Source organism: Thunnus thynnus, chromosome 16 (genome assembly GCF_963924715.1).
Source record: "Thunnus thynnus chromosome 16, fThuThy2.1, whole genome shotgun sequence".
In the NCBI taxonomy this organism is placed as follows: domain Eukaryota; kingdom Metazoa; phylum Chordata; class Actinopteri; order Scombriformes; family Scombridae; genus Thunnus; species Thunnus thynnus.
The window spans coordinates 9,045,167-9,072,317 of NC_089532.1; the positions used below are offsets into that span (position 1 = coordinate 9,045,167).

Sequence of the window (27,151 nt, forward strand, 5' to 3'; positions counted from 1 at the left end):
TGGTCATTTGTTCACATACATGACAGTAATTCCTCTTAAATTAAATTAGATTAGATAAAACTTTATTGTCATCGAACAAATACGAGTACTTAACAAGATGCAGTTGGCATCTGTCCAGAAGTGCAATTTAGGCAAAAACTGCAGATGTACAGGATATAAATTACTGTAATCAGTTTACAAAGATATAGATGTGCAGTGGGGCAGTATGTTATATACAGTGATGTTTGACGTTCATGTTACTACAGTGAGCTTGTCTTAATTGTGCTTGTGTGCATAAAGTTTCCTTCCATGAAGTGGGGTACTGACCACTAAATATACCAATTCTTAAGTGATCACACAAGATTTAAAATGTGTGTGTGTTTTTTTAATGTATTTTAATGTTTTATTTCTTATGTATTTTAAATGAGATGTGGGAATGCATTAAGTTGCAGCTTTATATGACACTTAACTCACTAATGCTGAAATAAGAGGGAAAGCATTTCTGTTATGATTAGTCTTGGAAATCTGACTTGCAAAAAATGTATTTAACTGGCAAGTTGTTGCAGTAGAGCAGTCAAGCAAAATAAAGAATAAGTTCTATCTGACTGATGCTGTAATCGATCCTAACACCTCTCATATTTTACCGACAGATTGGTTAATATCCATTTTATTCCCATTTTGCTTGCAATATGATTGGCTATCCTTTGTTAAAGTTGATGACGTGGAAATCGAATGCGTCCATATGATACGTCATAATTAAGTGGACGCCTTTTGCAGCTGGTCTGAAAAACGAGCTTGGAAACTGCTACAAAGTGATAGTGTCAACTCAGGTAAAGCCAAATATATGACAACATAATATTAATAATTAATAATGATTAATAACAGGAGGTAGAACTAGTATGACTGGTTTATAGTTAACTTTTGGCATGTTTACCATAACTAGAGCCACGCTAGTTTAAAAAGTATAAAACAGCAGAGAAATGTTTATTCAGCTTTTTACCGGCATCTATCCGCGGTTGCCACGGCTACGGTCTAGCTAGCGGTTTAATCGGCGAAAGTGGACGTCAGTTAAGGTGGACTCTACACGTAAATCTTTGATTATATAAATATCTGCTTTACTCAAGCACTAAAGAAATAGTTGGAGGATGCGGGCATCGATCCCGCTACCTCTCGCATGCTAAGCGAGCGCTCTACCATTTGAGCTAATCCCCCTCTGAAGAAGCCTCAGGGTATGTAGTCGATCCATGATAAATGATCAATGAACTCTGTATGGTTGCATAAACCTCCTTAGAGACGTTATTTATGGGCTATTTTTTACATGTAAACCGTTCATTTTATAGTCAGTGTCGTTGTCTTTTCACAAGCTGCTCCCTGCACACTTATAATGCTTTGTTGCCATCTGCTGGTCTTCAACGGAACATAATACTGCTGTTATTTCTCTAATTCACACATTCATTCACGTCTTCTGAATTAACACCACCTTCATATACGCTTTGCATGCAATTTGATCGGAATAGTGGATTTTCAAGGACATTAAAACTAATATTCCAAAACAGCTGAGTTCAGACACAATTAGAGCAGTGAAATCTATGCGGACGAGGAGACGTTTGAATACAGTTTGTGTAACGGTAACGCGCCCAAGAAATACTATTTTGGTCGAAGTCTTTATAATTTTCTTGTAAGTTTAACAAATGCATTTTGAGCAGCTGCCCGACTAACGGTTGTATTTGGTGAATCCATCTGGTGAAGATTTGGAAGGAAAGATATGATTGGTAAGAAATGGACGGTGAAGGTATGTTCCTGTTGGCAAAAAGTGGAAGAGCTCGTTGTTTTATCGGTAAGAGGTAGAAGAAGAAATAACTTTTGTAACTAAAAACGTCTATTGGAGGATGCGGGCATCGATCCCGCTACCTCTCGCATGCTAAGCGAGCGCTCTACCATTTGAGCTAATCCCCCGATGTCCTTTAAGGAAGTAGAATACCTAGATATCTTCTCTAAAACTCTATTTTGTGTTTATTACGTTTTGGATGACAATGAAATTTAAGTTAAAATTTTGGCTAACGTACCATTTTCAGATGGATTTTTTTTTATAACGTTACGTAGGTCTGCTATCTGCACAGCGCTCTGCTGCTGGTTATTGTACGTTATGGTTACGGTTATACAAACAACTTTGTTTGTTATATTGCTTGGAAAAACAAGGTTGTACTAGTTTCAGTATTAAAAAGTATTGTAATTGGATGAAGTGGGAAACGAACAGGACGCCCTCAGAGATGTCAAGCTCATAATCATCCCCATTTTTTGCACCTCTAACCAAAGAAACCAAATTATCATAGTGATGGATTTATATAGGCTTTAATTTGGACCACATATAATCTCAAATAAAGTAAAGTAACCCTATATTTTAGAGCTTTTTAGTTTTAAGATTGATTCGGTGACATAGGTAGCACTGACAGCAAAGTATCTACTCATACACACTTGTACTTACTGCAATAAACCACCACAAAACAATTTATTTCACAACTGTTTGTTTATTTAAAACTCAAAAGATGTGTGTTCTGTAGATGCTTACATGGTCAATGAATGTAAGTTCCAGAGCAGACGACAGCCAGTTTGCAAAGTAAAAAAGGCTGGGGAAGGTTTAACTGGATGCTAATGATGACCAGCAACTGGTCACAGATCTCTTAAAACTTTCTTTTTTTCCCAAACTACAACTCATACACCCTGGGTAATCCTCAACAGCAAATTTAAAGTATAAACACAGTATGATTAGCTGTAAAACCATGTCAAAAGCTGTCATTTGAAAATGTGTCTGTGTTAATTCAGTGGTAGGCTCCCTTTTGTTTTAGGATAAAACATTAGAACTGCTACAATCTAAACCTTGTTGTCAGTCTGCAGGTGGCTTTCCACCTCTAAATTTTAAACTCACTGCATGTCGGCCTAAAAGATACAATGGCGATTAACCAGGATCGTGCGACATCAGACAAAATCTCCACACAAAACACATTTACAAAATATCACTCATTCACAGTCAATGTGTAACATTCTCATGCTCAGATATGTTGCTGATCAATAATGAATAATCGCAGAGCACTGATTATATTGCCTTGAGTCATTGCACCAAAGTATTTCCTTCAGCGTTTCTACATGCCATGAACCCATCATCAGCAGAAAACCAAAACCTCAATGCTGACTCAAGCACAAACCATAACTGAAATAACACACAGTGCCTCAGCTTTCGTTTAATGTACAGTAGGTTTTGCACCAATTTTTTGCTACAGAAAGTTAATCTGAATCAAATATAAGTTAAATAAATAAGAAACTGTCATTTAAAAAGTCACTTTTGTTACAGTTTTAGTAGCTCTGGGAGTGTCCTGATGGCACATTGGAGTAGTGTTGGCCTGTGCTCTAATAGTAGTATCAGTAACAGCGCATCAAAGGCAAATAAATAACTCCATAATGAGCAAAGACATTGTTCTCTCAAGAATCAAAATGTCGGTAATATTTACAGACTTAAATTCACTGTTTGCCATAATAACCTCCATGCCAGGCTCGGCTCGATTTTCTGCTTTACTCATGCTAAAATAACTGGGATATGTCATACATACATTACTGTTATTGTTATTGTGTCAGTGGAGGCAGGGAGGAGCAGCAGACGATGATGAGAAAGAGTAGTTGTGTATAGTATGTCGACGGCCAGAGGGTGGTTTGGGGGGGGAGGGAGGGGGGGTTACAAAGAGACATGAGAAAGAAAGGAAAAGACCTACTGAGAGCAGGGATAATGGTGAGTATTTATAGAGAGCGTGCAGAGAGAGTAGAAAACAAATGAGGACAAAAAGTAAAGGAAAGGGAAGATGGAGATGTTAGGGGGGAGGGGGATGAAGGGTTCAGTATTCATCCTGGTCCAGGTGAGCTTGTTCATCAAGGTCGTCATCTTCTGGAGGCGCAAAGCCTTCCTGAGACACAGAAGACAAATAGATGTTAAATGACGGATTTGCAGTTTTTCAAGTGTGTCATAAAACAACAATCAGATGTCCATATGAACAGTGAAAGAGGTTTTTCTCGCTGTAATCATTCATTCATAAGTGATGAGGCCCAATATGCACAGTGTGTCTACTCAGTTATTTTATGTGAAAATTAATTTAAAAGTTTATTGGGAGCTTTTATGAGGCTTCAGCAGTCTGAGTTAGTCATATAAAAGGGATATCTGCCACATTTACTGTCTTTTTAGCTAAAATTCCCTCTTTGTGTGTCAGATACATTCAGGTTTCCTACTTGGTCTTCTTTCTGTTAACTGCTCTTCCTCACAGGTGACATCCAAACAGATAAAAACTGTCCTCCTCATAGTAATTCACTCAAGAATAAATTATGCATATTTAAAAATGGTGCAGTGCAGCCTGTATTTGTTGTCGGTAAGGGATAGATACCTCTGTTGCGTAGAGAATGTCGATTATCCTGCTGAGGATTGGGTTGTTTTCACTCTCGTGTTCTTGGCAGATGAGCTCAATGTCCCTTAGTTTGCTGAAATAGAAGTCTCTCTCCTTCTCTAGTCCGTCTACAGTCAACTTCAACTCCATCAACTAACAAAGGAAAGACAAGAAAATGGTTACACTTCTGTTCTGAACCATGTAGTCGGAAAAAAACATGAACCCCAGGTGTTTTTTGGTAGTGACAGTGTACTCAACCCAAAAAAATATGCAGTATGATCAAGAATCTTTTATTAACACTGATAAGAGCAATGCGTTTTCTCAGCAGTTCATCAGGCTAATGCTTATTTTTTACTTTCTCACTATTGTGAAACAGTTAAAGAGGTCACTGAACTGCCTTTGCTTTTGCCTCATAAAATATAATAATATATCAATCTAGCACAGATTATTGTTGACAGGAAGACAATAAAACAATGAAAATAGGGTTGTTAAAACAGCACTATTCTAAAAAACCTTTTAAACCATTTATTGTAAACTTTGCTAGCATTAAAAGCTAGACTCGTTTTCACAGCAGACCTTTTAACTTGTCATAGTAGGAAAAGCATGGGCGTTACTAATAACATAAATGATTGCTCCCACACAGGAGCAAAATTTTCGCAGCAAATTCAATTAGGTCCATCAGAATCGCTCTCAGGGTGTCTCAGCCGTCTCAACAGTACTGACCTTTAAAGGATAGGTTCACAATTTTTCAAATCTGTCTTAAAACAACAGTCAGGTACCCATATGAACATTGAAAGAGGTTTTTCTTGCTGTAATCATCCCTCCTGTTCATACTGACTATTATAAGACGCCTTCCAAATGCACTTACAAGTGATGGGGGACAAAATCCACAGTCCTCGTTTTGTACAAAGATGCATTTAAAAGTTTATCTAAAGACAATATGAAGCCTCAGTAGTCTGAGTTAGTCCAAACAGTTGGATATCTTCCAATGTAGCAGCCTTTTTAGTACAAAATTCCCTCTTTGTGTCTTGACGGACAGTGTTTTTCTTGTTGAGCTGCGGTGGGAGGACAGTCACAAAAAGAGGGAATTTGGCACTAAATAGACAGTAACTTTGAAAAATATTGACTTGATTTGACTAATTTGGATGTCTGAAGCTTTATATTAGCTTCAGATAAACTTTTAAATCCATTTTTGCACAGAAGGCCTACGGATTTTGGCCCCCATCACTTACATTGTAAGTGCATTATGAGGCATCTCTTAACGGCCAGTCTAAACAGTAGGAATGATTACAGCAAGAAAAACCTGTTTCAATATTCATTTGGGCACCTGACTGTTGTTTTGAGACAGAATTGAAAAACTGTGAAGCTCTCTGTTGAGTGGACAGAGACCCAGAGCCCAGCCGGGCCAGCTAGCATATTTTTGCCAGCTACATACAGCAGTTCACCAACTACCCCTGTGAATAGTCAATACATCACCAAACTTCCAGACCCACCTATTTCACATGGACAAGCAAATCACTTTGTGGTGTGACCGGCCACTACTTTAATCAATGACAGTGAGCCAGCATGCACAATACCAGGAACCTGCAAACAAAGCAGCTAAATGGAATTGAGCCATCATTCATTTTATTATTTACCCCTGTGCTTTTTCTAATGTGACCTATCAAAATGTCACTGGTGTGAATCAACAGAGAATTCATAGATATGAGACAGAAAAGTGGCAACAGAAAGATAATATAGTTTCAGAGTATGTCTCTGCTTCCTCTCCAAGCAACTCTACCTGTTGATTTAGCTCCATGATCTCAGCGTCACTGCCCCCGTTTCTAGACAAAGATGGATTCTTCCTCATGGCTGGAGTGTTGTGTTGGACCCGTTGTGGTGTTGGCATGTTTTTGGGAACTGTTGGAGATGTCCTCTGTGGTCCTGGAGTGGTCAGAGATGTTTAGCATTTTAATCTCAAGGGAATTACTGCATTTCTACTGGCTTTGTCACAGTTATTGCGATGGATATAGCACATTATAGAGAGCTGATGTCATCAGAATACATGTTAGCCTAATGTAAGTTTTATATGCCACTTTGGTGAATGGATTATGATAGTTTTACAATAAAAATTATATAAAAGAGACACATTTGGATTACCAGATTGTAAAAACCAATAAATACTTTAAAATAGCTGAATCTTCCACTTATTTGAGTAAACATCTTAAAAAAAAACCTGTCCTGCCATACCTCTATAAGTGCTTAAGCAGAGGTGTTTCAAATAAACTCAAAACAAAACATGCCAACACGCATCACTATTAATTTGAAAAAAAAAGTGCAAGTCATTCTGCCCATTTACAGCCACACTGCTTACAGTGACAAAGTCACAAAGCAGGCTTATTCACACGCTCCAAGTCAGATTAGATTGTTCGCCATGATTTTCAAGCAAGAAAGCTTTCACAGAGACAGAGCAAGGCTGGTCAGGCTGACGTTACTGTTGTTAGTAGAATGAGATTTCTTGTTTATCAGTCCAGCTGTCTAAGAGATGAAGCTGCAACAGTGTTGCATCACCTGCTTGATGCAGTGCACTGGGAAAACAGTTGCATTTAATAGTATGGTGGGTCTAATTAGAATTGTAAAAACAATTGGAGTTGCATGATGTTAATTCTCAATATTCATCAACCCCACTGAGGTGATTACTCCAATCCCACCAGTGACTCAATCATACCTACACGGGGTCATGTTGCTCATGAATGCTGGGCAATGAGATGGATCTAAGAAGACAGCAGTCATTCTGTGAACCGTGCTGCTCACACCACTTGCTTGCAGGGAGCGCTTTTGAGCCAATCCAAAGCTCAGCAAGACCGTGCAGCAAAGGCAAAACTGTTTTGTTACCTGGAGTTCTCTTTGGTTTGTGGATAAAGTGATCACCTGGGTTGGGGGCAGGGGCCACGTCCTGCCCCTGTCTGGCTAGTAAAGGGTCATACTCCTTCCCGTCATAGTTGGCGTCGAAGAACTTCTTGAACCACTGCACGAATTCAAAGTTGTCCTGGAACTTCCCTTTTACAAGCTTCTCTACAGGAATTATCTGAAGAGTGGAAACAGGAAATGCTTGCATGTGATACAACATGCATGTTATGCTGATGTTGAATGATGAAGTACAAAAGTAGGAAAACGATACAATAAGTCCCTATCAAAAACACGGCGTGGAATGTGTGATAATATGATAAAAGACTTCTGACCTTGTCAACACTCATCCTTTTGAAAGCTGCTTGAAGAACTTTGAAGTTATGTATAAATTCATGCTCCAGCTTGGCTTGAAATTTGACCTTCTTCAGAAGGATGCAACCTGGAAACAACATGTCCATGAACTGGCAATATGCCGCTCCTGTAAAACACAAAGACACAACTACTTGTTTTTGTTGTTGCGGTCACAGTTGTCTTGCTCTGAACAGCCAGGAATGATCCTGGAAGCCTTGTTTGGAAACTCACCTGGGGACAACACACACTCTCTCTCTCTCTCTCAGCCTTACCTGAACATAGCTGTTCAATCTTGGTGTAGGTGAGATGCAAAGAATCGTTGACCCATGCCAGCATGTCATGTCGGCTGAGGTTGTCAATAGACACGGATGTGGCGTACACATTCACTGCCATCCCCTACCTGAAACACATCAGAAACACGGGTTTGATTTTGGCAAAAAAACTTTTACCAGATTCTAGTGAAATTTAGAGGAAAGTTAGGCAATGAACTAAGGACCCAGTCTATGTTTGGCTATTGTATGTAAGTGCAATGATTGCTGTTATCCTATAATCAAGTCGAGTAGTTGATATCTTGGCCTCCAACATCTTTCAAGCTACCTTTCCATCTACTCCACCAAACTTCCCACCCTGACTTACCTGTAACTCACATACACAACCCTTCCTACCTCTCCTACCTCACACACTTGACTCGGACCATTATTAGGATAATTTCTTCATCCTATTTAACTGGACTACAAATATTGGATTAACTACATTACATAACACATTTTTATTAGAAGGATAAACCCCTTGAGATCTCATTTTGAAGGAGGTCCTTAACACAAATATACAAAAAATACAGTAAATAAAGCAAAACAACACAAGACAGACAAAAGCTCAACAAAATGCCAAAATACATATAGTAAATGTACACATACCTATACAAAACTAAACACATTACAGATAAATTGTGGTAATTATAATTAGTAGTATTATAGTAAATAATTAACCACTGGTATGCTTTATACTTCTAACTGTTACACCTTTCCTTTCATTTTGGGTTATTGCGGTAATCCCACCACCCCCAGCCATCCGAGAAGGGAGGATCTCTCTTTGAATTTCCTTTTTGAAGGTTTCTGCCAGCTTTTCCTTAGATTACAGATCTTGGGCTGGGTCAGAAACCTTTTGCTGTTGTGCTGTTTTTAAAGCCCATGGAGGCCTGTGATATTGGCCCATGTAAAAACCCACGTTTTGTTTTGTTTTGTTTTTGACTGTAAACACAGCGCCTGAGAAGCATCTTTAGTTTCAGTTTTAATCTACAGACGTGTGGTGAGGGTTGTGAGCTATAATCCTCTCGTAGATTAAACAGAAATATCCTGATGTTTGTGAGCAGCTTTACACATCTGGCAGCTCCAGCCTCCTCTGTGCTCACTTTGCTTTGCCTGCTAATACCTTCTGGCGGTGTCATCATGTCATAAAAAATGGGCCTGTATAACACCTTTGACATCCTCTGCAATAAAAAAAAATGCACATTAACGCAGATTAAAGCTGTGAGGTGATGATTTTTAAGGTCACGCGCCGCTCTGGTGACAGCCAGAGAGAAATTACAGTATGCCACTCAACGGGATCACGCCTCCCTGCAATTTGCACAACACTGGTTTCTGATGATGACACTGTATTGTGAATGCACCTTCAGCAGCGCGCACTAGACCCGTTTTCTCCCATGGGGGCTTGGCTACAGCCTACAATTACATGATTGTAACCTATAACCAACAATAAACCCGTTTATGAGGCGATAAACCACACATATTCACCCGTATTAACAAGCGTAGACCTTGCAGTGGGTGCAATTTCTGATAAATTATTGTATCGAGAGCGGCGCAAGAATAAGAAGTCAAATCTATTCTCCTAAAAATCTGCGGGGCCTTTGAGAAGCTCCGGTAATGACTGCAGCAGAAAAAAAGAAAAAATTCTAGGTGCAAAAACGCTCAAGTCCACCAAGAACAAATGGGCGGGGGTCTAACATTTGTAGCCCGAGCTGAGAACAATAAATGTGCCCGTTTTGCTGGGTGCCGTTTGGTTAGAAAAGCCGCAACGCTGGGTGCTGCTCTCCAAGCGGCCCCCTCTACAGGCCTCCCCGAATACCTCAGGACTGACAGTGCACGGGAAAATATTCTCACTGCATGGAAATAAAGCACAGCCACCCCCCCCTCCTCTCCTCCCCACCACCCAAGCCCCCCAACCCCCCCGCAAACACGCTTACACACACACACACACAAAAAAGGTGAAATACACAGGACAGGCTGGGGCACTGGGAGACTCATGCGTTCATACTCACTGTATTCAGGAGAGTCTGTGTTGTTATCACGCTGGCTGTATTCCTTATGTCAATGCCCGTTGCTGTCGTCGTTGTCAGACCCTGCGCGGTGCAGTGCTTGCTTGGTAACGGGCCGCCCTGTCTGGGGCTGCAACAATCCAGCTCTGACTGCGCATGCGCCCGACTCCATGCTGTTAAAGGTTCATTATAAATAGGACTTTGGCCTGTACCAGCTAAGAGACACATGATGTGTGCGGTTGGATTTTAGGCCTGCTAGTGACTAAGGTTTTAGAGAGTTCAGGCTACACAAAATTACTTTATGTTAATGTTTCATCTGCTGCTGGATGTCAGCAACAGTAGTGGAAGAAGTATTCAGAACCTTTATTAAAGTGACAGTGCTACTAAAACAATGTAAAAATACTCCAGTAAAAGTGCATTTAAAAATCCTGCTTAAGTGCAAGTACAGAATATTCTCAAAGCATCAAAAGTAAAATGACCCATTCTGCAGGAAAATGTCCCTTTTTGAGTGATGAATTGTTGTTTATTACATTATTAGATTGTAATGCTGATGCATCAATGCATAAGTTTTACTTTTGTTTGAACTACATGACATACAGTTTGGCAGGGATCCCCTCCAACTGGTCACAAGATAAATCTGAGTGGTTGGAGTGTGTTGAAACGAAGAAAAAAGAAGGTTCAGCTTCTCTCATTTGTATTTGTTTACTTGCTTTTTAAGTGAAATATTGGAGAGTTTTACCTCTTCAGCCCTGAAAAGTAACTAGTAACTATAGCTGTCAAATAAATGTAATGAAGTAAAAAGTATAAAATCTGCCTCTGAAATGTAGTGAAGTAGCAGTCAGACACAGGATTCAGGTGGCGATTTCCTTGTGGTTTATTTGTACTCAAATCATGTGATAAAGAGCCGCAAGAAGAAAAAAAAAAAAAAACAGATAAAGGAACCCAATGTGACGACACATTGTTCAGCACCAGTGCACATTTGGGAAGGGGAAGACACAACCAGATTCACTGGAGCTCAGGATCAAAAATGAAATCTGTTCCCAAAAAAGCCATAATGAAGGACTTTTACTGTAGCATGATGATCTTCTGGACATAACTTAGTCTAAACATAATCAAAATCTCTCGTGTGTATCCCTGCTTACTCTGCAGTTTTGACAGAAATACAGCAAAAGCAATTACTAAGATAATTATTCACAAGTCAAATCCAGTAACTAAAACACAAACAATAAATATAAAGTAGTAAATAACTTGAAAAAGTATCAATGCTTTTTTGTAGCTGCTAAACACACATGCCATCCAGTTATGATGCTGCTAAACTGCAATGTGAACGCTAAAGAGGATCACCTCAGCTGCTATATGTTTTACAGCGGTATGTTACATCGTAAGTGTCAGTCAGAGTGACATTTTATACCCCACCATTATAGACTGGAATGAATCAAAGTTGTTAGAAAGTGCCCACTCTAAAAGAAATGACGGTGACCAACATGTCAGAGTTTAACGATCTGTGTAGCGGCGGTATGGGACAATGTGTTTGTGGGTTTCAGTGTTCTCAGGTGAGAAAAAGGTGTTTTGGGTGAAACTTTTTGCTCTCTGTGGATACTCTTCATCACAGTTGCACACACATGGGCAACATGACTTGAACTGACTGAATAATAATTAGAAAACAGAGAAGGGGTTGTGTGAAAGGACACAGGAAATTAACAATTCGCTAGCAACATGCTATCGGCACTGTGATGCTGTACTTAAGCGGTGCCTCGCCAGCATCAGCATGCTAACATGTTCACAATGACAATGCTACCATGCTGATATGATAGCAGGTATGATATTTACCATGTTCACCATCATATTTTAGCTAATGCTAATTGCTAATTAACACTAAACACTAAGTCCAATTGAGGCTGATGGGAACACCATTAGTTTTGCAGGTATTTGTTCATAAACCAAAGTAATGCACAAATGAAAGTTTTTACTTGATGATGGCGCTAGATAAAAAGTCAGAGGATCACCAAAGTTATTATAATTCATCCTTAGGGGGACATGAACATCCGACTCCATTTTCATGGCAATTCATCCAGTAGTTGATGAGATATTTCAGTTTGGACCAAAATAATGGACCGACTGACCGACCAGTATTGCCATCCATAAAGCAGCGGCTCTAGCTTGGCTAAAAAGCAGGAAGATGTTAACAGAATGATGTATTACGCCATTACCCATCTTTTAGATAGTCAGTAGGCTATGAAAACAAACTTGAATCTTGTTGAGTATGTGTTTTTGTGCACACATGCCTCTGCATACTGTAGCTGTGTGTGTGGATATCCAATGATGAAAGCGAACAGAAAATGCGGAATTAGATTGAATGCCTTTGCAGAAGAAGCTGGTGTGTTGAAGCATTTTTCCTTGATGTGTGTGTGTGTGTGTGTGTGTGTGTGTGTGTGTGTGTGTGTGTGTGCGTGTGTGTGTATTCATGGCCTCCTCTTGGCTGGGTCCATCCTTGCGTCAGAGGCCCTAATCTGGTCTTCTCCTCACAAAGCCTCTCTTTGATGTGATTCTGCTGCTTCCTGCTATGTTCAAATAAAGCTTCACAATCAAACTGAGTCTGCCTCCACTGAAGGCATTAGTATTCAATAGCGTTATTGATTAGGCTAGAATAATTCTACAAGTCCCTCTCTCAATTATTCCCCGCCTCGAGGCTAAACCCCCCGCCTCGGCCTTGACAGTGCTGCTTCAGAAGTGAAGCAGGGAGTTGAGGAGTCCTGGAAGGAACAAATACCTTAGATGACTTTCCCTCTCAATGGGTGATATGAGTCTCTTTTTAGAAAAGGTGGGATTGCATTTGTGATTTCCTGCTTGATCCTTTAATCCTTTAGTCCCTTTTCTTAGACAACAAAACAGTATTTAATTCTGCAAATCCTTATTTTACCCGGCAAGGGTTGTCAAGTCACTTGTTGATTTGCAGAAAGCATCCTGAACTAGGCAGCTAAAGGAAAAGTTCAATATTTTGGGAAATACGCTTATTTGCTTTCTTGCCATGAGTTTGCTGAGAAGATCAATACTGCTGCGGTAAAAATGTAGCTGGAGACAACAGCCAGTTCGCTTAGCTTAGCATAAAGACTGGTAACAGGGGGAAACAGCTAGTCTTGCTCTGCCCAAAGGTAACAAAATCCACCTACCAGCACCTCTTAAGCTCACTAATTAACACATATGTCTTTTTTGTTTAATCTGTGCAAAGGAGTCTCTGCTTGTTTCGTGGCAACTGGTCCCGGACAAGAAATAGACTGACACATAAACCCTGTAAAAAGAAAACAAAAAAATCATTTTTACACTTCTGTTTTTACACAGATTAAACAAACAAGATATAACATGTTAGTTAATGAGCTTTAGAGGTGTTGTTAGGTGGATTAGCTGTTTCCCCCTCTTTCCAGTCTTTATGCTAAACTAAGCTAATTGGCTGCCGGCTGTAGCGTCATATTTAGTGAACAAATATGAGAGTGGTGTTGAGCTTCTTATCTAACTCTGTGCAGTAAAGGGAATAAACGTATTTCCCAAAATGTTGAATATTGCAGGGCTGCAATAAACGATTGCTTTCATTATCGATTAATCTGCTGAATATTTTCTCAATGGATTGATTCATCATTTTGTTTATAAAATTTCAGAAAATAGAAAAAAAATACCTGTTATAATTTCTCTCCTGTGTATAAGATCAGTTATCCAAAAAGTTTACTATCAGTTTACTATCATGACAGAAAAGCTTCAAATTCTCGCATTTGAGAAACGACAACGACTGAATATTTGGTATTTTTGCTTAAAAGATTGTTTCCAGTCTTTATGCACGTTGGGAGAGTTGCTGTCCCTGTTCTTCATCAGCGGACTCTTGAAAGACATGCTCTCTTCTTTTTCTTATAATTCATGAAAAAACAACACCACTTTGTAAAAGCAATTTTACTATTTTACACAATGCTGAAACAAAGTTCTTTTTTACAACTAAAACCTCAACTGGTGTATTTAAGGATTTAAGTATTTTGTGTAAACCCAAAAAGAAAACAAGACATCATCAAATCAGCAGACAAACACCACACTGGTGGTTTCATTATCCCTATCCCACTGCCATGCTATAAATAACTGTGTAACAATCTCATGCAATCAGCTAATCCTCACAGATAAAGAGCAGCATTTGTCACTGTAAGCGCTGGTTTTGGACGCAGGGGTGTGCTTCTCAATCTGGCACAATATCAAAAAACAAAGCTGTGGGCTCTGTTTGAAAGTGATCTGTTTTAATAAGATAGACTTTAATGAACAAACTTACAATAAAAAAAGCAGTAAAAACACTTATAATCTGACTAACTTTATCTCAGTCTCACATTTAATTCAGCCATGCAAGTGTAATACCAATAGTAGCCCAGCAGATGTCACCATTTTGACTATCAAATGCTTTTAAACAGTGAACCATTTTCAATGCAATTGCTTGATTGAGTGGTTCAGAAAGCTTTGTTTCCCCCATCACCAGCTGCAACAATCCAGCTCTGTCTGCGCATGCGCCCGACTCCATGCTGTTAAAGGTTCATTATAAATAGGACTTTGGCCTGTACCAGCTAAGAGACACATGATGTGTGTGGTTGGATTTTAGGCCTGCTAGTAACTAAGGTTTTAGAGAGTTCAGGCTACACAAAAATACTTAATGTTAATGTTTTATCTGCTGCTGGATGTCAGCAACAGTAGTGGAAGAATTATTCAAAACCTTTACTAAAGTAAAAGTGCTACTAAAACAATGTAAAAATACTCCAGTAAAAGTGCATTTAAAAATCCTGCTTAAGTGCAAGTACAGAATATTCTCAAAGCATCAAAAGTAAAATGACCCATTCTGCAGGAAAATGTCCCTTTTGAGATATGAATTGTTGTTTATTACATTATTAGATTGTAATGCTGATGCATCAATGCATAAGTTTTACTTTTGTTTTAACTACATGACATACAGTTTGGCAGGGATCCCCTCCAACTGGTCACAAGATAAATCTGAGTGGTTGGAGTGTGTTGGGACGAAGAAAAAAGACGGTTCAGCTTCTCTCATTTGTATTTGTTTACTTGCTTTTTTAGTGAAATATTGGAGTTTTCTCTTCAGCCCTGAAAAGTAACTAGTAACTATAGCTGTCAAATAAATGTAATGAAGTAAAAAGTACAAAATCTGCCTCTGAAATGTAGTGAAGTAGCAGTTAGACACAGGATTCAGGTGGCGATTTCATTGTGGTTTATTTGCACTCAAATCATGTGATAAAGAGCTGCAAGAAGAAAAAGAAAAAAAAACAGATAAAGGAACCCAATGTGACGACACATTGTTCAGCACCAGTGTACGTTTGGGAAGGGGAAGACACAACATGATTCACTGGAGCTCAGGATCAAAAGTGAAATCTGTTCCCAAAAAAAAAAAAAAAAAAAAAATGAAGGACATAATGAAGGACTTTTACTGTAGCATGATGATCTTCTGGACATAACTTTGTCTAAACATGATCAAAATCTTGTGTGCATCCCTGCTTACTCTGCAGTTTAAACAAAAAAAAAAACAAAAACAAAATCTAGGACAATTATTCACAAGAAAAATCCAGTAACTAAAACACAAACAATAAATATACAGTAGTAGAAAGTATCAGTGCTTTTTTGTAGTTGCTAAACACGCATGCCTTCCAGTTATGATGCTGAGCTTTCAGTGGCAGATGAAGGCATTTGATCCCCTGAAGAAGTGGCATTAATTGACTTACAGTACATCTCTGCTGCTAAACTTCAACGTGAACGCTAAAGAGGATCACCTCAGCTGCTATATGCTTCACAGTGGTATGTTACATCAGAAGTGTCAGTCAGAGGAACATTATATACCCCACCGTTTCAGACCGGAACGAATCAAAGTTGTTAAAAAGTGCCCACTCTAAAAGAAATAACAGCGATCAACATGTCAGAGTTCACGGTCTGTGTAGCGGCGGTATGGGACAATGTGTTTGTGGGTGTCAGTGTTCTCAGGTGAGAAAAAGGCAGTTTGGGTGAGACTTTTTGCTCTCTGTGGAAAACGGATACGATCACAAAGAATGCTGCGTTACATGAGCAATATTAGTGCTTATTACAGTAGTTCTAACTATGCTACCATGCACAATACACACAGCATAGGTTCATTCACATTTGGTGGGGGTGGAACAGAAGTCTATTCTGCTATAAGGCTGTAAACATGATATAAAATACTAATCTGACTATGATGAACTACTGAGCAAAGAACTCAGTCGTATGCAGGAATTAATTCTAACAGTTGTGTCAAAGGAAAAAAGCACAAACAATGCAATATAAAAAATAAATAAACAAACATTTAAAAGGTTAACTTGTATTATGATATTTTTCATCGATCGGTCAATTGCAACAATTTTTTCATAACTGACATATTAATGTCATGCCGACACCCTTGTAATAATTTATTACATTTCATTCATCGTGGCTCGCAGTAAAAAGACATTTGTGTGACGTTAAATGATGTAAAAAGGCATCTAAATAGTACATGATACAAGTGCAAAATCGTATTTTACAGTGAGGTAACACAATCGCATCATCAAAACCATGACTCACCTTCATATTCCTAAAACTATGAGTAAGATACAACATATTTCCCCTAACACAATCCAATAGCCAGAATACTTCATTGGCAACTCATTTAAATCTGCTGCTTATATTTGGTTAACATTTTGACTGAAATTTGGAAGGTATAACCACTTAACAAAAAATTTTCCTTGACCCACATTCAAATTTTATTATTTCAATGTCATACACTTACAGTCCTAAATAACTGTGCTGAGTTCAAAATGAAAACATGACTCCTTTACCCCACACATATTCTAAGCTTCCAGAACGAAAAAAAACAAGTGCTTGGCTATATGTTTCTCTTCAGGTGTCATTCTTCCGCTTCATGTAACAGCCGTCTCACTGGTTACCAGATCCCGCTGGATCTTCCTCCGGGTGGAGCGAGGATCCTGGCCGAGGATCTCTTTGGAATGTTGTCATCAATCTGGGCACCTGGAGCGGCGGGGAAAACATGATCATGAGGGTTTAGTGGGAAAACAAAATGAACTAATACTTCTTAGCAGCTCATTCATATTTTCTCATGTTATTGTAAACGGTTCTCTAAATAAGCTTATGTTAAGTCCCAAATATTTCCAGATGGATTTACGCATTGGAGCAATTCTTCTCATTCCATTAAAAATACTTTTCAACCCATCTAGGGTTACTGCCAAATAATTGGGAGTAAAATATACAAGAATGGTTTAATTTGGCATAAAATTTGTTGACACTCAATCCGAGAAGATCATGTTATGTTCCAATTTCCCTCGGTAGATTTGATGTCCAAAAACTCTGCTGCTCATTGGCTTAAAGGTGTAATGTGTAACTCCCAGGTCTGAATATGTGTAATTGTAAAGAATATAGTTAAAAAGATGATGGTGTAAGCCTCCTTTACTTTGGTTGCAAAGCAGTCTGAAAAGTTCGATATAAATTAAATGTTACTAATCTGTCATAAGAAAAGATTAAAATGCTGTGTCACCAAGTGAAACCTTTCATCCTTCACAGCTGGTGCAGGCATATTCTGAGCCAACCATAGACTGTACGGAGCCAACAAGATGCACTGTAACTCAAAATTATTTTAACTGCAGCGCCCTCATCAGGCCAATGAGTGTATGTTTTAAATGCAGCATCCCAACAAGTCTCACCAGGCTGACACTGGTTACTATCATCATGTATCCAGGGATATTGAAATAGTTTTCAGTTTTTATAAATGGACGCAGCCTGGGATAAAATGTAGTATAATTTCTAGATCTATTGATACTCACCAGACAGGCTGAAGCTGGATTCCTGCAGGTCTCTCATACCTCCGTGTCGGGTGCAGGGGCGTGTCGGAGTGTCCACATCTTGAACCCCAAAGTCCCTCTTTCCTGAGTTGGGCACTGCGACAACATCACCTGTGTAGGGTTCTCGCTCCACAGCTTTCACTGCCTGGCACTGGTAGGTCACCATGACAACACAAGTACACACACACACACATACAATTAGGTTAATGAACATGTTAAAGCAAAATACAACTTTCACTGGAAAATGTTAAAAGACGACTAACTTTCATGGTGAGAATGTGTCGGCTAAGTGTAGAGAACCAGTAAACCAGCTGTAGTAATATTATTAGTAACAGCAGGCGTGAACCATAAACTGCATACATATCAATAAAGTCTATTTCTACTCAATTTACTTAACTTAAATACTAGCCAAACAGAATTAAGATTACTTGTGTTGATAACTACTTAGTAAAAGATCAAGAAGTAGCTCTTTTGAGGACTACTACCAGTAACAGCAGCTTAGTTGTGTACATTGAAAGGGCAAACATCACACCCAGACTGTAAAAGTTTCAGTGTAATACACATTTTATGCCCTATCAGCCAATTCCTGTCCAATTCAATGATGCTCACAGAGTAGTAACCATCTTTTATCTATCGAAAAAAAACATCAATTAGAGGTTGACTTGTGAGAGAAAATAACAAATAATTTTTGTTATGCTCAGTTCAACTCAGTTCAGATTTGTAGTCACCGACTATGGTGTTTCTTTTCACGGTAAGCAATTGCATCACCATTCAAATGCACTTAAGTACATACATCAGTAACTGAATCATAGTCCATTACGGCATGATGTTCGGTGCTGACTCTGATTCTTCAGTTCAGTAGTACATTCAGTTAGTTTCTGGTTCAAGCCATTACGTTCAGTTCAGTACAAAACTAGGCCTGTTTAAGCTCTGTTTATAAGATTAATACTGTAGCTCCGCAGCTGCCTGCTGTACTTGCAACAGAGTTATCACATCGTGATTATCTGTTTCTTCAATATACTTTTGAGGAATGGGGAAGTAACACACTGTGTGTCACGGCTGAGCTGACAACGACTGCTAAAAGCTGACTCATCCAGTGACAATGGTAATTTGTAATTTCAGTTTGAAGATTTGGTCTTAGAGATTTGTTTGTACATGTACTGAGTATGTCTCTAAAAGAGGTTCAAAACCAGTTTAAATTTTGCCGTAACAATGTAACTGCAGTAGTACTTGTGTTAAAGTGTAGAGTTTCTCATATATACATATTACAGACTTAAAAATTCAACACGAACAGCTGTCTCAAATTCAGTGTATCATTTTTACAGTATTGTACAGATGCCAGCTGTTATCACATCATCCATGGTTGTGTCACTGTAACTGATCCATGTGGTTTTCAGATTGTGGCTTTCATTCATACATTTCTGTCTGATACCTTTTCTCTCTGAACCATCTTCTTGTAAAGGTAGTCTGGGAAGGTTCTCAGTGGGCAAAACTTTCCAGAGCCCTCAGCACATGTAAACATGCCATTTTCATAGACCAGACGCCCACGGCTGATGGTGACCAGGGGCACACCGTGACAACGAAGACCCTCATACAGGTTCATATCTCCTCCCTGGAACTGGTTATCCACAGAAATGGTCCTGCAGACAGAGATGGAAAGAAAAGACATGACCCAGTTTTAGTCAGACAAAAACCTGATCAGCCTCAGAGATTCGGGATAAAAGCTGCAGCGAGACAAGATGGTCGATTAAGGGATGGATCGAGTTTCATACTTGGATCCCTCGGGGTCCCAGACCACTACATCAGCATCTGCTCCCGGGATGATCCTGCCTTTCCTGGGGTAGAGGTTGTAAATCTTGGCTGCATTCGAGCTTGTGACTGCTACAAAGCGATTCTCATCCATTTTACCTCCAATCTGTGAATGATGACACAAATTATAATATATTTTGTAATACTATGTTTATAATAATCTCATATACAACATCTGATTAAATCATTTGTTGCACCAAAAGCAATATGTTTTTTTTTATGCCTCTACTGTCTGTGTTTATTTTTTAATAACCACTAAACCACAACAGGTGTCCTATTTCTGGACGTTCTCTGGCAGCCAGACAGGAACAAAAGAGCTACACATACCACTCCTTTCTCCCAGATGACGCTCATGCGGTCCTGAATGCCAGGAACCCCATGGGGGATCTTTGTGAAGTCATCCTTGCCCATTGCTTTCTGTTTAATGGTGAAAGGACGGTGGTCGGACCCCACAACATTCAGAGTGTCACTGTGGCCGGGACACAGTGAGAGAGAAAAGGTCACATTTATATTTTGCAGCAGTTTTAGAAACCAGAAACACAATCATTATATTGAATTTAATACAAGATTTAATAGTTTTCTTTACTTTCCCAGCAAGCTCATCAGGAAATTAGGTGTACTGGGGTCCAGGCGGAGAGGAGGCACGACAACATGGGCGGCAGCATGGGACCAGTCCTGATGATAGTACTGCATACCGTTCAACACAGAGTGGGCTGTGGTGGTTTCCCCGTGAACCACCTTACCTGTGGTCAGACAGCATGGTAAGAAAAGGGACAAAGATTAAACAAGCAAGAGATTAAAAGATTAAGAAAGCAAACCCTCACTCATCCAAAAATGAGGAGTTTCACCCTGAGAAAACACACCTTTTTAAAAAACTACAATTTCATTCATAAAACCAGAAATATTTTACAAGCCTTATAAGTTCATTGAAGCATCAATTTCTCTACACTATCAGCAGTCCAATGTTTTTGAAAAGATGGCAATAGCAAATATGACAGAAAATCTGACTCACCCTGCATCTTGGCTGTAGCTACTACATCTCCCGCAGACATACTGGACACGCTGACAAGATAGATCGGGCAATGGGCCTAAAAGAAAACACACAGAAGAATATGAAAATTTTTAAAATTTTTGTCTTTTGATCATTATAAAAGCCTTTATTTGTGCCAGAGAGCTCTCACTCACCCTGTTGGCGATGGTAATTGCCCTGTGAGTCGCCTCTGCTTCCAACTGTAAAGAAGCAAAACATTGTGAGGAATAATTATGACACTGAGCTAGAAAGCAGATTTATTTCATTAGAGAAATAATATTATTACTGTTGACGAGTCTAGATGTAATGAAAAGTCATTTTACTGACTGACAGTGCTTAGAGGGGAAACCTGACTATCATACCTCTTCAGGCCTGCTGATTTCAATCCCCTCCGGGCCACTGATGCCCAGGTCCAACGCTTCCTTTGCACCCTGTGAGGAGGCAGGAAAATGCCATGACTTTAAATTATGTACATAACAAATTAGAACAAAATGCAATGAATTAATTAGAACAATGCAATTAAAAGGGATAGTGCATTTACACTATCATTTATGATCATTTAATTCTTCCTTACCTCTGCCACCAGTTCTCCATTCTCAGCATGGACCCTTGCTATGGCGCCGATGTCCTTACAGTGCTGCAGGGCCTGGAAGAGCTCACCGTCTCTCAGCATGTACATGTCCTTATAGGCCATGAACATCTGAAAGGAATTCACTCCTTTCTCCCTCACCAGCTTCTCCATCTCAGCCCGCACCTGCAGGGGAAGGGTAAGTGTAAATGAGCTGAAACACTGCTCAGCCTGACAGGTGTCCCTGAACACAGCAGAATCCTGGTCTGAATGAACACAGCAACTGGTGTCTTTTAATGTTTGTGCTGATGTTGTTTTGTGATGTATTATTACTTTTATTCTCATGGACAAGTAGAATTTGATAGAATTTGAATAATATTTTAGCTAAAATTACAGATTTTCAGATTTTATGTGTAACCTATCTGAGTCAACAGTCAAAGATCCATCATAGAAAAAGAGTAATTTCTCTAACGAGAGTAGCTTCAATTAACCATAATTAAAAACAGCGACATGACATTTAAATATGATAGAACTCTTGCTTCGTCCTTGCATAAAAAAACCCTCTCATTTAGATATTGATCTATCTCCAGGTCCATCTACTTATATAAAAAAAAACACGTAAACGTCTAGTCTCTGGAGGGTGTCAAAAGGCACTCTGGGAATGGATAACTTAATTTAAAGAGAAATACATTTTGAAACAAAATTAGACATGTAAAACCGTTGTAGTACCTTGGGACCCCACCAAGTAACCCCCACGTGCAGAGCGTAGTCACAGCAGCTTTTGGAGTCCGCTGAGCTGCGGCACTTCTCGTAAGCTTCCAGCATAGACTCATTCTTCTCTGGCAGAACGTGTCCAATCACCATTGTTGTACCGCCAGCTAAAGCAGCCTGGAAGAAAACGCACACAGAAGCGCTCAATCAGTCAGACAATTTAATTAAGGATGTAATTCTTTTATTCAATATGCAAAACCTACTGTGTTGCATTGTTTTCTGTGTCATTTGTGGTCCCCTTGCATTGGGACCTGAGTTTTACTGTGTTTCTTTTTATCAATTGCAGCTAATGAACTGAGGTGAACAGAAATTAGCAGACCTTAAATCAACTGAAATGACCATTTAATGCAGGTATTTAGTGACACTGAGGCAAAATCTTAATATATTGATTGATTCATCACATAAATAATGAAGAGACTGTAATCTACAAATCACAGCTCCTACTGTGCACAAAAGTAAAAGCATCAGTTGCCATCAATCCTTATCTGTTATGGTGAATATAAATCCTTCAGTAGTTAAAACACAGGGATGACTGCCCCTCACAGTATAATCAAGAGAGATTTAAAGCTGTAATTATCAGTGAGATACTCCAGATTATTATGTTTGCGGCATCAGCAACTCTTACTTTTCACCCGTAAAAGAACGTAGATGTTTTAAACACAAACTACAGTAAATCTCTATAATCCCAACAAATGAAGACAGAGTGTGTTTTGTGTATGAGTGCGTGCTTCAGCGAGCATCTGTCAGCTGACCCTAGAGAGTCGAGAGTAGTGTGTAGTGAGAGGGAAGACGAGGTGGGAGAAGGGGGGGGGGGGGGGCGTGGGTCTGAGAACCATTGTCTCCAAGCACAATGGCGTGAGTGAAAAGGCTTTGCGGCAGTCTTTGCAGCAGCCCCCTGGTATCCATGGAAACAGATACTGATCTGCATTTGTCTCTGGACTTATTCCGGAGCACACGGCAGCAGCAGCAGCGGAGCGGGTGGGGAGGGGTGCGGGGGAAGACGGAGAGAGGAATGAGGGGCGAGGAAAGAGAGAACAGTGGAGAATAGTGTCTGTCACCAGCGTCTACCAGCCGCGGTTTGTCCAGTCACTAAAACTACCAAAACCAAGCGTCTGTCATCTCTAAGCTCACCGTCATCTCTAAGTGCTACAGAGCAATGAGTCATCATGGTGCCCAGAAGCAGACTGGGGTATCCCAGTCTTATCAGCATCCATGATGACTCCACTCCAGTCTTTCTGGCAGTCGTCTGCTGAGCTACAGCAGCAGCAGCAGCAGCAAAGTGCTAAATCATCTTTGTGGTCGAGCTGGTGAAACACAGACTGCAACCTTCTGACACATCCAGAAAAAAAAAACATAAAACTGCAACTAATGATTATTTTCATTACTGATAAATGTACAGCTTATTTTCTTGATTCATTTATTAATTATTTTGTCTGTAAAATATAAGAAAAGTGTGAAAGATGCCCATCAAAAGTGGTGACGTCTTCAAATGTCTTGTTTTGTTGTGTCTGTTGTAAGAACATCCAAAGGTTTGTAGCTGCTAAATAACCGACTATACCTTCAAACACACACACATATGTATATATTTATATATATGTACATAAAGCATTCAAATGGTTACCATCATCTGCTTGGTTTAATTAACTTTTCACATGTTGTTTTCACTCCATTGCTTTATTCTTCATATCAGTTTTACTGTCAAAGTTTTATTGTTTATATTATTTTCTAACTTCTTTTTTCTGCATCTTTCTTTGACAGCAATAATAGATCTTGGTCTGAAATAACCAACACATTTGATGCCAAATATAAACATAACAGTCTCTTCTAATCAAAATCCAACAAAAAGAAGCATCACTGACATCTTTGCTAAAATTAGCATCAATGGAAAAGCTCAAGTTGATCTTTACCTGATGGACAAAATAACACATTTGTAATCATGTGAAAAATCCAAAATTGGGGCATATTCAAGTAAATCAAATGAAATTTTAAGTTAGTATTTGACAGTTTTTAAATCTTTATCTCATGCTTTGACCCTACTTCCAATCTAAACCCCCTCTTTCTTCCTTAGGACGTTACCTTGGTGCCGCTGTAGAAGTCATCTGCCGTGGTGGCGTTCATGAAGCTCTCCTCCAGGTGGACGCTGGTGTCGATGCCCCCGGGGAGGACCAGTTTACCCGAGGCATCGATCACTTTGGCTCCACCTGGGATCATCAGCTCCTTCCCCACCTGCTGAATGATGCCATTCTCAATGTAGACATCGGCCTCCTGGGTACAATCGTCGTTCACCACCTTGCCACCCTTGATCAGGATCCGCACCATCGCTGAGCTGGAAGACATGGCTATAGCTCTGTAAAGAAGAGAGAAAAGTTTTTATCAGTTGGTTGTTAGCCTTTGCTTTTGTCAGGTATCGTGAGCAGCTGCAAAAACAGTGGTGATCTGACTATAAATGTAAATCCTATTAAAAACTAGAGAAGACTATTTTTACACTACCTCATTCTGAGACCGTGTAGTAAGACTAGCAGAGAGATTAATCAGTGATGCTGCTCCGTGACCAGTCTGTCAGGCTGTGACTGACATCAGCTACAAGACTGAGTAGTCTGTGTCAGTCACCGCCTGTGACCTGACGTCCCAGTGGACAGTGACGTGGTGGTAAACAGAAAGAAGCTGAAACCAGTCGTGGATCACAATGAAGCAAACAACCATGAACAGAAAGTGTATTTTATGAAGGCCATTATTTGAAAAGAAAGAACTAAAGCAGCATAAAGCTACTTACAATGAGGCTGGCTCAATGTAAAGTTATATAAAGAGATTTAAAATGGCTGTCTGATTAAATATGTTAAGGTGGATTCCCTTTCAAGATACTCTAATGCTTCAAACCCTTAGGGTCGGTATCTCCAGGAGCGGTAACAAGATCAATCTAATTTGTCACCACCTAGTCAGGTAGAAAATAATATGAAATAATAACATGGTGGACAAGTGGTTGAGACACATATTATGTAATCACAACTGATGTGAGTCTGGCCAGAGATCTTTGTTGCATGTTATACCCCTCTCTACCTTAGTTTCCTGTCTGTTTCTTTAGAGCCTGCCTGATATATCAGTCAGCTGTTATTATCGGCCAATATCAGCCTATCACAGATATATCAGTATCGGCGTATATTTTGTCTAATATGCGCCAATATTTTTTTTATTTTTTAAAGTTAGTTTTTTGGGTCTATGTGTTTTTTTAAAAAATTATAGTTATTTACAATTATTAAATTCCCAGTGAAGTTTATTGTCTCAGTGCACTGATGTCATTTTATACAATAAATTTTATTGTTAATATTGGTATCGGCATCGAAACCCCCAAAATCCAGTATCAGTCAGGCCCTAGTCTCTATACTATCAGCAGTCCAGTGACAATAAAAGGTAATCTTTTTAAGATAATAATAATCTTAAGATATCAGTTTTCATCTTTTCTGTAATCTTTGCTTTTTTTCTCACAAAATATTTGATAGTTTTACGTCTTTTGGCATCTAAAAATTATTCAACTGAAGCAATCTGAGCAGGGAAACATCACTGTTGGTGTTGGTGTGACTGCCCACAACTCACTGACCAGTGATGAGGGGATCACAGGCAGGCAGATGAGACTTTGTTTTAAGGGGTCACAACCACAAAAGATACTCTACTCCTCTATCCCACACAACACAAACTCTGTGAATATCATGTATACAATTATGCAAAAAATAATTTGATCACTGGCACTCTTCATCAGTAACAAAGAAATAATCTCCAAGATCTTCCCCTCCCTTCTCTCTACACCCCAGAATTAATGATGTGATGTATTGTGTGTGTGTGTGTGTGTGTGTATGTGTATGTGTATGTGTATGTGTATGTGTGTGTGTGTGTGTGTGTGTGTGTGTGTGTGTGTGTGTGTATGTGTATGTGTATGTGTATGTGTATGTGTCTCCATCCTGCGTGCTTGCGTGCGTGTGTGCGTGCAGGATGCGTACGTATGAGGGTGCGGCAACTTTACTGCATGGCATGGACTCCTTCACACATCCAGATCTGATGGTTTGATAATGTGGAGGAGGGTTGATCCACCACTACTAACAGATTACATATTGAAGGCCGTTATTATTATATTAAAGAGCCTATAGCTCAGCGACCAGTATGGAAGTTGACGCCTGTTAGCCATTAATACACAGGTAAGCTTATGTTTCATGCAAAAAAAAATCTATGTAAACAAATAGTCCCAGTCGTGCATATGTGAAATAAAACATCACAAAAACCATAAAACGACCACAGATTCAACACAGGCAGCCCCAGAATGAACTATAATTGAATCACGTGTTTTTATATCACTTTAGAGCACAGTTATTACACCACAGGCCCTTTAGTCTTTTGGTTAAATTTCTAATATTTCTATATTTAAATTGTCCATTAAAATCATAGCATTTCCAGCAGTAAATCACAAGGAATTTGAGGTAAATTGGTATCCAAAAGAGAGGTTATTCTGTCCACTGTGGTCGTTTTGCTGGTCAAGTGTGAGCGCAGTGAAATGATGACACTTCTACTTGACACAAAGAAACCGGTCTCCATCCGGCATGATCGGCTGCACGGCGTTCATTACCGACTCCCAGTCCCTGCTCTCCCTCCTCCACAGTAAAGAGCAGCTGTCTATCTGTCTGCCCTCATGTTATAATCATGCATCCCTGCTGCCAGGTGAGGTGGAGTACTTCAGGGTGTATAGAGACCCTGAGAGGATGGCAAAGGACCAGCAGGCAGGGCAGCCACCCAGACGTGTAGCCAGAGGGGGGGGCATGGAAACAAAGTCTCCAGGCTCCAGGAGAGGATTTTCTCCCCCCTCCCACCACCACCACCTCGACACAGCCGCTGCAGCCTGAATGCAACTAGTAAGAATAATGTTGCTGATGTGCAACCACATACCTCCTCTGCAGGCCTGCTGCTCCACTCGGCTCTCTGGTTACTTTCTGACAGGGACAGAATGCAACACAATCCGCAGACGGCACTTCCAAGGAGATACACGCACCAGATGGATGCCTTCCTGGCCGGTCCGGGACCAGCAGACCGCAGCATCATCCAGCTGTCAAGTCAGCAATAAGTAAGGAGCTACACTTCTGGTTATCGTCTTCAAAATAAAGCACA

General features: G+C 39.7%; 2 protein-coding genes, 1 long non-coding RNA gene and 2 other non-coding genes across 7 annotated transcripts; 1 reads left to right on the forward strand and 4 right to left on the reverse strand.

The window, feature by feature from the left end:
* The first annotated feature begins 747 nt into the window (after nt 1-747).
* Nucleotides 748-20,008, forward strand: LOC137199322 (uncharacterized). Its single transcript, XR_010931765.1, has 4 exons — nt 748-809; nt 17,864-17,979; nt 19,288-19,422; nt 19,904-20,008. It is a non-coding gene; the product is annotated as an uncharacterized lncRNA (long non-coding RNA).
* trnaa-agc (transfer RNA alanine (anticodon AGC)) lies at nt 1,119-1,191 on the reverse strand. The gene has a single exon. It is a non-coding gene; the product is annotated as a tRNA-Ala (tRNA).
* Nucleotides 1,863-1,935, reverse strand: trnaa-agc (transfer RNA alanine (anticodon AGC)). Its single transcript has one exon. It is a non-coding gene; the product is annotated as a tRNA-Ala (tRNA).
* Nucleotides 2,488-10,116, reverse strand: mapre3a (microtubule-associated protein, RP/EB family, member 3a). 2 transcript variants are annotated; one of them, XM_067613538.1, is made up of 7 exons: nt 9,961-10,116; nt 7,916-8,043; nt 7,625-7,770; nt 7,314-7,470; nt 6,184-6,326; nt 4,404-4,556; nt 2,488-3,932 (listed from the first exon to the last, which is right to left on the reverse strand). In XM_067613538.1, exons 2-7 carry the CDS (start codon nt 8,034-8,036, stop codon nt 3,864-3,866), a joined length of 789 nt encoding a protein of 262 aa, XP_067469639.1. In that variant the 5' UTR covers nt 8,037-8,043; nt 9,961-10,116; the 3' UTR covers nt 2,488-3,863. The 2 variants fall into 2 exon arrangements, with proteins under 2 accessions (XP_067469639.1, XP_067469638.1); XM_067613537.1 differs by having other exon boundaries at nt 7,278-7,470.
* On the reverse strand, nt 15,185-27,088 carry dpysl5a (dihydropyrimidinase like 5a). 2 transcript variants are annotated; one of them, XM_067613536.1, is made up of 13 exons: nt 26,933-27,088; nt 24,080-24,350; nt 21,962-22,120; nt 21,239-21,418; nt 21,027-21,095; nt 20,820-20,864; nt 20,647-20,722; nt 20,221-20,377; nt 19,962-20,103; nt 19,598-19,740; nt 19,258-19,465; nt 17,808-17,976; nt 15,185-16,998 (listed from the first exon to the last, which is right to left on the reverse strand). In XM_067613536.1, the coding sequence occupies exons 2-13, from the start codon at nt 24,338-24,340 to the stop codon at nt 16,913-16,915; spliced, it is 1,695 nt and encodes a 564-aa protein (XP_067469637.1). In that variant the 5' UTR covers nt 24,341-24,350; nt 26,933-27,088; the 3' UTR covers nt 15,185-16,912. The 2 variants fall into 2 exon arrangements, with proteins under 2 accessions (XP_067469637.1, XP_067469636.1); XM_067613535.1 differs by lacking the exon at nt 26,933-27,088 and adding an exon at nt 24,494-24,585.
* Nucleotides 27,089-27,151: the final 63 nt, after the last annotated feature.

Excerpts from the sequence above, each read along its gene's own strand:
- dpysl5a (XM_067613535.1), bottom strand. Across the intron at positions 21,096-21,238 it reads ATGGAGAACTGGTGGCAGAG|GGTGCAAAGGAAGCGTTGGA; the intron begins GTAAGGAAGAAT and ends GCCTCCTCACAG. Across the intron at positions 17,977-19,257 it reads AGATGGTTCAGAGAGAAAAG|TGCCAGGCAGTGAAAGCTGT; the intron begins GTATCAGACAGA and ends GTGACCTACCAG.
- mapre3a (XM_067613537.1), bottom strand. The coding sequence starts at position 8,036 with ATGGCAGTGAATGTGTACGCCACATCCGTGTCTATTGACAACCTCAGC. Across the intron at positions 7,471-7,624 it reads AAAGGATGAGTGTTGACAAG|ATAATTCCTGTAGAGAAGCT; the intron begins GTCAGAAGTCTT and ends TCCACTCTTCAG. Across the intron at positions 4,557-6,183 it reads TCATGGAGCTAAATCAACAG|TTGATGGAGTTGAAGTTGAC; the intron begins GTAGAGTTGCTT and ends TTCCTTTGTTAG.